The sequence below is a fragment of the Manacus vitellinus genome, unplaced genomic scaffold, assembly GCF_001715985.3.
Source record: "Manacus vitellinus isolate BGI_N305 unplaced genomic scaffold, ASM171598v3 scaffold_14_pilon, whole genome shotgun sequence".
NCBI lineage: Eukaryota > Metazoa > Chordata > Aves > Passeriformes > Pipridae > Manacus > Manacus vitellinus.
The window spans coordinates 9092073-9100852 of NW_021939063.1; the positions used below are offsets into that span (position 1 = coordinate 9092073).

General features: G+C 47.8%; 1 protein-coding gene across 1 annotated transcript; it reads right to left on the reverse strand.

The window, feature by feature from the left end:
* Positions 1-578: 578 nt before the first annotated feature.
* On the reverse strand, positions 579-8377 carry KCTD6 (potassium channel tetramerization domain containing 6). Its single transcript, XM_029958227.1, has 3 exons — positions 8321-8377; positions 3186-3294; positions 579-1976 (listed from the first exon to the last, which is right to left on the reverse strand). Exons 2-3 carry the CDS (start codon positions 3210-3212, stop codon positions 1290-1292), a joined length of 714 nt encoding a protein of 237 aa, XP_029814087.1. The 5' UTR covers positions 3213-3294; positions 8321-8377; the 3' UTR covers positions 579-1289.
* Positions 8378-8780: the final 403 nt, after the last annotated feature.

The window sequence follows — 8780 nt, forward strand, 5'->3', positions numbered from 1 at the left end:
AAGTTCCCACCTACTTGTGACAAGAACTTCACAGGATCCACTCCACAAAATAGGTATCAACTCTCTTACTCCCAACAGCATTCAAGTAAAAGCATAACCAGAAATTCTATTCATAACTATGACAAAGTGCCCAGGATAAGCAGAAATGTCAATGTGAAATAGAGTAAAGCCACAGAACTTGACTATCACCAGAAACAGCACTCTGCAGTTAAAATTATATATATATAAAGTCACTATAGTGCTGTGAACCAGATAACACTATTTAGCAGCTACAGTATTGAGGCTCTGTGTTCCCTCCATCCCTATCCTTTAGCTAGTCCAAATACATGCCATCTTTCTATCAGTCTAAAGCAGTTTTCAGAACATAAGCTTTGTCTATAATGAGGACATTTGATTCAACTGATTAACAGAAAAAGGAACAAATTCTATCAGCAATGGAGGAAAATGGGGCCCTACCAGAGCACCCGACTTTGCAGCACAGAAAAACGGGGTTTGGGTGGGGCTTTTTCTTTTGGTTGGGTTTGTTTTTTTAAGTATGAGAGTTCTAAAAGACAAAAAGAAAATACAAAACAGTATTCTGTATTTCACATTTTTATTAGCTTCTTGCTGGCAGGCATTACACTTGGGAATAATATTGCACCAGGCATTAAAAATATGAATTCTACCACAGGGACATTTTGCATTTAGAATCCAATATAAATATTTCTAATCATATTTCCATGGCTACAGATAATATTTGGTTGCTTGATTTATATGCATAGAAAGAAACAGTTGTCATAACTGTAAGAAACTGTACTTATCAAGTACTTTTAAAGGGTGGGATTTGTTTTCCTAGAATATTACAATACTGTTTATTGATTTAGAAACTAAATTAGTCTACACAATAGCAGCTTCTCCCCAACTGCATTTAAAATTCTTTTTGTTTCTTGCTCCCAGTGTCATAGCATTAGATGGATTAGAAACCATTTAGACAGAGGTAATTTTAGCACTTTGAGTCGAGTCAGAGAATTGTGTTAATGACACAAAATACCCTATTGTACTAATTCTTCGGACTCCCTCTTTCAAACAAAAAGGTGTCTTGACTGAACAGGCACATGCACGGTTTTTTTCTGATCAGGACAAAAGAACAGAGCTGCTAGAGAACGAAACTCCTCCAGTCCTTACTGATAAACAATAAATAGTCGTATAAAAAAAAGCCCACATTGTTGCTTTAGTCAAAATCCAGACTCTCTTGGGTTTGCTGTCCAATTAAGTTGCTAATCACTGAAGTGGCTCCTGTGGAGTCAGAATCAGTCATCTGTTTTCCGTGCCAGTCTACAGAAAGTCCAGTTATGCTCCACTGTGTTTTCATTGGCACGCTCGCTCATGTGATGAACTCTGGTGTTCCTGATCGTGAAGCCTTGCTTTGTGATGTACTCCATCAGATGGACTCGGAGTGACACTTCCTGGTGGTAGTCGCATGGCCCAAAAGTGAAGGAAACCTGGCAGTCCCTGGTGTCCATCATGTGCTTGTTCCACTTTGTGAAGTGGTTTGAAATGCCTTCCAGTAGCGCGTGGACTTTCGTCGTGATCGTGAGCTGTGTGATGATGACGGCCACTGGGTTGGAGTACTTGGAAAGCTTCCGGGTGCTGGACAGCTCCACAACCTCCTCAAAGGTATCCACAGGATAAAGTGGCTTGGGGTCATTAAGACACTGAATGAGCGGCTCAATCTGATAGAAGTCCGCTTCCTTCCGGAGGAGGTCGAACTCCTTGAAGTCCAGTGGCAAAGTGAGCTCTGAGGTCCTTAAAAAGTTAAGAACATAACGGAAAAGTGGTCCATCTCTGTCAATAAAGTAATTGCCCTGAGAGTCCCTGGCAGTGGGGAAGTCTCCCCTGAACATGGCCCCGAGCATTGAGTCAGGATATCTCGTTAGAGTTGTGAGGGAGGTCGTATACATGTGTCCACCCACATTTAGCGTGACTGGATCAGTCATCTAGAAAGAGAGAAATTGCAGAGTTTATGAAGCCACCACACAAGATTCGATCACCTCACTGACACACATAGCAAATACTGTTGGAAAACTGGGAGAGAATCACGCTCCTCCTGTTCAAAGCCTTTAATGGGTGTTTAAACCTGGACAAATCCAAGCCACCTGGCAACAAGGCACAACTGGCAATTAAACAGGATGATACTTAACATGCAGAACGCACATTTCCAGAATGCTTTAGAAATCTGAACAACTGAGCTACTGTCAGAGAAGCGAGTTTTGCATTTGGGTAACAAGTTTTTTCCTATTCTACAGATGGGGAAATGAGAACAGAAAGATTTCCTGACGAACAAGTTAGTCTGAATGAGGCCCAGCAGTGTTCCTTACTTTCACAATCTGTCTCTCATTCTAGAACCAAATCAAAAAAAAAAAAAAGGAAAAAAATCAACCAAACAAGTCTTAAATCTCTTTTTCTCCCTCAAAAGAGGAAGACAGTGCAACTGGACACATAGGACCAAGAGCTCACAATCAAAATAATCCATGCCCTGGTTCAGAGGCATCGTTAAAACAAGCAAAGAAAAAAAAAGAACTTTCAGCTTTTAACTCTAAAAAGAAGTATTTATTAACAAATTAGTATGCTGCATAGAAGAGGGGGACAGAGCACAAACCAGTCTGCATCAGCTTCCAGATAGCTCATGAGGAAGCAAGAGAGAAAGGAACATAAATCCCATCTGGCCACCAACCCTAACAACCAGGACTGTGGCCAGCCAGAGAAGAGAGACATATGCATGGCAGCAGAATGAGAAGGGGAGAAAAATAAGATGTGTTTGTCTAGTTTGTGACAAGGTTTACAAGGAAAAATACTTTTCTTCATAAATAAAATTACAAAGTCCTTAAAATTATATGCAGGAAGCACAAACTATTTTCAGCCTTTGTGTTAGGAAAACAGTAACAGCGAGCCCCAGGCATCAGTTCAGTCCTGGCTGATTGTCACTATGAAACATGAACCTGGGTGCTCCCCACAAGCTGCAGGCGAGGTGCAGCACTCCAGAGAAGGTAAGTAAGCTGTTGTAAAGCTGGTGTAACATGCACAGTTTTCCTCCTCACACGAGTGAAGCTCTGGAGCTACACAAGACAGATCTGGAAGGATTCTTGCTGCAAGACCTCGAAAGCCCAGTTGTACCACACAGCACACACTTGCACAGGCTCACTCACCATATATCCCCAGTCTCCATTATCCATCTGTTCAATTGCTTGAACTGTGGTATTCCAAGTTTAACAGAAGGCTGCTGAAAGGATACGCGATTCACGTCCTCTTATCTCCCTGCAGGAAAAAGCACACACAAACAGAGAACAAAACATGGCAGACCATCAGTACCTACAAGAACACCAAGGGGAATACTTTCCAATCAAAGGCAGGCTCTCTGCCAGGACAGCCACAAAGCCACATTAGCAGGAGAATCTGCAAACCCGCTTCTCCCTCCTTCTCCCTTCATGCTACCCACAGGACTGCCTCTGGAGCACACGGGTAATCACTCCAGTGGCTGCCTGAACATCCCAGTTTTGTTGAATAACAAGCAACGTGCCTCTGAGGATAATACACGTTCACAAACTACCTTTCACCTGGGAAACTCTGAGTACTGTGAAAGACAGATGTCATTTTCCCACTTAGCCACCACTGAGGTCACACATGTGATCCGTTACTATTAGTCAACATTCCCATGCTCCAGTTTCAAACTGCTCAGAAGAATAAATCAAGCATGAAAGTCAATGAACAGTAAGAAGAAAAAAACTCTCGCTGCAGAGTTAATAATTCAGCAGTGGAGAACTGTCACTGATAGGAAGAACATTAATCTACAGACAAAGGGCATGAATGGACTTCCCAGACACCTAGTCTTGAAAGCAACCTCTGTAGAGACAAACCAGAGGACACCAAACATGTTTTCAACACATTCCAACAAAAGCAATTTGAGAAGAGGTTCATGCTGAACTGTTGACTTGCATAACAAGGGGACTGTCCACATGAGCACAAGGCAAATCCACATCGAGGGTTGTGCAACTCGGGGAGGGGGGGAAGTGAATGACCTCAGACCCCAGTGTTGATTTTCCAGTGGTGGCCTGTCAACCATGTCAAGCAATGCAAGGACAGGGAAGCCAGTTGTCAGTGAGCATTTATCTCTACCCAGAGCCTGCCTCTCTGCTACAATTGCTGAAAATTTAGGTCAGCCTGTTTTAAGTAGGGTACAGCTTCTCAGCTTTGTTTATTTTTACATCTTAAAAACCACACAGTTTCCAAGTCTCCTGCTCCCATCCTCTTTACTAACAAACTTCAACAGTCACCCAGCTAAAGGCAGATAAAGATTTAGCCAAGCCAGAGACCTACATACCAAAACAACTGAAGGTTCATAGTTAATTCTCAACCAAAAAGATAACTTGCCCTTCTCTTTCCTAGCAAATAAGGTTGGTCTCATTCAACACAGAACCAGGCAGCATATCCCACCTCTCTGGGCTCTGCTTCCCTGCCCAAACCCACAGACTGGGCACAACAGTGTCCAGCAGGTCTTCCGGTGCCAGCAGCACAAGCACAGCCCCAGCTGCCTCTCAGACGGATTAAAGAGTACAAAAAGCAAAATCAGTGTATGAAAATTGTGAGGCCAGACAACAAAAGACTAAGGAATACTAAGATACAGAACTAGTCATACCAGGATCCTATTTTTACAAATTAGAGACGGAGTATGCTTCAAGAAAGTACATTAAAGCACAGCCCCCGACAGCAGATAAACCTGGAACGCTCGTTTGCCAACCTCTGTAATTATTTTTTTTAAATGTTCACAGATCAAGAAGTGAATTCATTCAGGTTTTCTCTGTTTGGAATTGTCACTCATTAACTTTTATCAATAGCCCAGACCTTTTAAATTCCAGCACTTGAAAGTGTTAATCTGGTCAAGTACAAGGCCAGGAGAACATGCAGATGTGCTAAAATCACATGAGACTGGTACAGGTTTCTGATATTCAAGGAAAACACTCACTTGAAAGTGAAATGATGCAGCCAGACAGAAACCTCACTGGTAATCATGGCAGAACAGATCTGCAGTCTTAACAAAATTAACTGGAATTACGCATTCAGAATATTTCAAAGACAGAGAGATGTCCATCAGTGTTATTTTAACTGGTGGATATGATGTTATTTTGGTCAGCATCTAAGTCCACACTACAGATGAATCAAGACTTTACGAGGGAGAGAGAGATGACACTGCATGCCCGTGCAAAGGCATGAACAAATCTTTGATCACAGCACTGCTGTGTAACACCACAGTGAATAATTCACGAGAGCAATTATCTGAAACAAGCCTAGCCCTCAACACAGGAGTGGAATCGAGAAATCTCACTGACCTTTGTGTAAGGACCCAGAACCACGAGGCACACACAAACCTCCCTGGCAAACCAGTGCTGGAGCAAGATGTGCAACACAAAGGGAAGACACCGGGAGGCCATCCTAAAATGATGCCTGAGTGTGATACCAACTATCCATTGCTTCCCTCATCAGCCTGGGAGCTCTGAATTTCTGGACAACTTCACAGGCTAAAGTAGCTCAGTTTGGGTACAACTTGAGCTAAGGACTAGAAAGGATGAGGATGTACAGCCTTCATGACATATGCCTTTACAACAATGTTTTAAAATCCTCCTGAATGGAATACAGTGATCATCAGTGGGGATGGGCAGACACTCCAACCATACTCCAGGACAGGCAGCCTCAAGCCAGCTCTGGTCCCTCTCACACAACAAGGATCCCACACAGGGCCAGCCTCACCAACACAGCTACACCCATCCAGGCAGCAGACAAGGGATGACATCCTTTGATAACCATCAGCCTGCCTTTGATAATCACAAGAAATACTCATTTAAGATGAAATTCAGACAAAGTGCTGACACTGGTTAAGTCAAACAGGATGTCCCTCTTTGGTGGGAGCAGAAGTGTCAAGCCACAGTGTCAAGCCACAGTCCTGCCCTCGTTTCGCTGTTCTGTGCACAGGGAGGAGACACACAGCAGTGACATGGTCACCGTGGCTCCTGCCACAGCACAGCACAAGCACAGCCAAAACTGGAAAGGCACAATGAGAAGCGAGAAAAGCACTCAGGTCATCATTTTATACTCAACACACCAAACTGGGTACCTGCATTTACAAAATGCTCGCTCTTATTTCATGTATTATGACTCAGAGGATTACGGGGCTGTTTATCAGCAGCACTGCTGCAACAGGTAGTACCACTAACTTCAGCAGGGCTTCTCCCAGAACAGAGCTGCTAACCCACAACCATTCTGCAAGCTGAAATTCAGAGAAAGCAAGTAAGAGTCAGGTGAATGTCTGTATCTGTGAACACACACCCGGGCTCAGGCCAGCCCAGGGATGCCAGCAGCACTGCAGGCATTTGCACTGCTGGGACTACAGGCACTGCATCGAGTTGAGGCCACAGGCTACAAACCACTGCACTGATGTCACACACAGTTACCCAAAGGAGGAGCAGAAATACACCCAGCAGTTTTAAGTCAAGAGGCACAGACCATCTGATTTGTTCTGAATGTTCTTCATCTGTTTTTTCCAACAAAAGAATTAAGGGATTTATTTGTGGCAATAGTGTTTCATGAGCAGTTTGGTATCAATATTACAGCACGAGCTTTTTAACCTCAAGAGTTACCTTTGATTTCTAGGTCAATACAGAGGTGGCAGATATTTTACCAATGGCAGCTTAAAAAAGAGCAAGCTAAGACTCCACTTATACAGACACGTACACTTGGCATTTCATTTACTCACCCCCTCTTGAGCTCCCTGCCTCTCAGACTTGGATCTCCAAAGATGAGAAGAAACTCCAGCCCCAGCACAGTTATGCTGTACATGGACAACCTCTCTGTTCCCAAGCCAGTCAGAACATTTGAAAGGCAAGTTCTTACTGTAAATTATTGGTGACTCACCTGAACTGACAAACACTGAACAGCAGTAGTGCTGACTGTACTCCACCAAACTACAGCAAAACAACAGTCTGCAGAGCAACCCCTGAGCTCCAATTCTGTGCTACCCTGTTAACCAAGAGAACAAGGAGGAGGAGAGCTCTCAAAACAACCAGTTACCCGAATCTTCTGGCAATTCAGCCGATCGGCTTCACTAAAGAAAGCATCTACCACCTTCTACACGTGTCAGGTTTACAATGACTAATGCAGTTTATTAAATGTTAACTTGATTTTCTTGAGTTGTTTTTTACTAATACTCAGTCTGCACCTCAGGCAGGGTGGAAAAACGCTCACGCCAGACACTCAGCATTTTCACTCCTTTATGTTTAATTGCTTCACTATAAATTCCAAGCTCCTGAAGTTTCCTTCCCTCCCCCGAGGAGCTCTGTGACATCCTGTTTCAAGCTCAGATTCCAAACTTTCCTTTTAATTGCTTCTTGTTGGAAGAGCCCACATCCCAGTACGACTTTGGCCCTCCTCTCAGAGAGCCAAAGGAAGACTCATATCCAGCCTGGTCCTGCTGAAGCAACCTAGAGCACCCAGGCTTCCAGGATCTGTGACAATAATTGAGTTTTACCCACGTATTTTCCTTCTGTGACACTAAGCAGTGTTGTTCCCATGCAGAAACACGTCTCCAAACAGTTTTGGAGGAGGACAGGTGTCAGAAACACCGAGCCTCGCTGCACACACCGATGGGGCTCAGCACACACACAGACAGCAAGACGGGGAAGAAAACTCCCTGAGAGCCCAGAGAGGGGGCCAGGGCTGCAGCAGGAGCCGGGAAGTGCCCGTTTCCATCACAGAGGAACCAGGGAGCTCGTGGTAGCAGAACTCTCTCCAGGATCAGAGTGATTCAGCAAAGACGCTGGAAATGAACCCAGACATTTCGTCTCTCCCTCCCACAAGTGACCCAAGAGCCCACGGCCTCATCCCCACCCCAAAACAGAGCCCCAGCCCTGCCTCCTCTCCCCATGGCGCAGGAGGAACCACTGCCCTCCCCGCCCGGAGCAAAGCCCACGGATCCCAGATCATCCTCACCAGAGATCCCCGCTGGGCACCGCGGCTCCCGCCCGGGCATCCCCCCGCTCCGCCCTCAGCCCAACCGGGAACGGGACCTGGGCAGCACCTGCACCATCCCTGCCCGAGCGCCGCGGCCGCGGCTCCCCGTTCCGGCCCCCGAGGAGCCCGGGGACCCGCCCGCACCTGCCCCGCCACCGCGCCGGGACGCGCCGCGTCCCGCCCCACGCTCCCGCCGCGGGCGCGGCCCAGCCCCGCAGGGCCCGCTGCTGCCCTCGAGCCGGGGCACCCCCGGCCCTGCGCCCCCCCCCGGCCCGGCACTCACGGGCGCAGCTCCCGGCGCTGAGGTGAAGCCCGGCGGCAGCAGCAGCGACGGGGACTGGCCCGAGCCCGGAGCGAGCCGCCGGCGCGGCGGGACGGCGGAGCGGGGAGTGTCCTGGCGAGCCCCGCCCCGCCTGTCGGGGTGACGGGGCGGGGCGGGCGGGCACACACGGCGGGACGCGCCGCCCCGCTGCCCCCGCGGCCGCGGGCGGTGTCCGCGCGGGGCGGGCCGGTCCGCCGCGGGGCCTGAGGGCCGCGGTCGGGGCCGCGCGCGGGGGCCCGGGCGCGCGCGCGCATGCGCGACACCGCGGGGTGTCCCCGCCCCTCGCGCGGCCCCCGGGCCGGAAGTGGCGCCAAAACGCCGGCGCCCCGCTCGGCCTTTTCGCGCGCGCCGGGGAAGTTCTTCGGCGAGAGCACGAGCAGGGCGGGGTCTGGTGGCCGCAGGGCGAGAGGACACGGGCAAG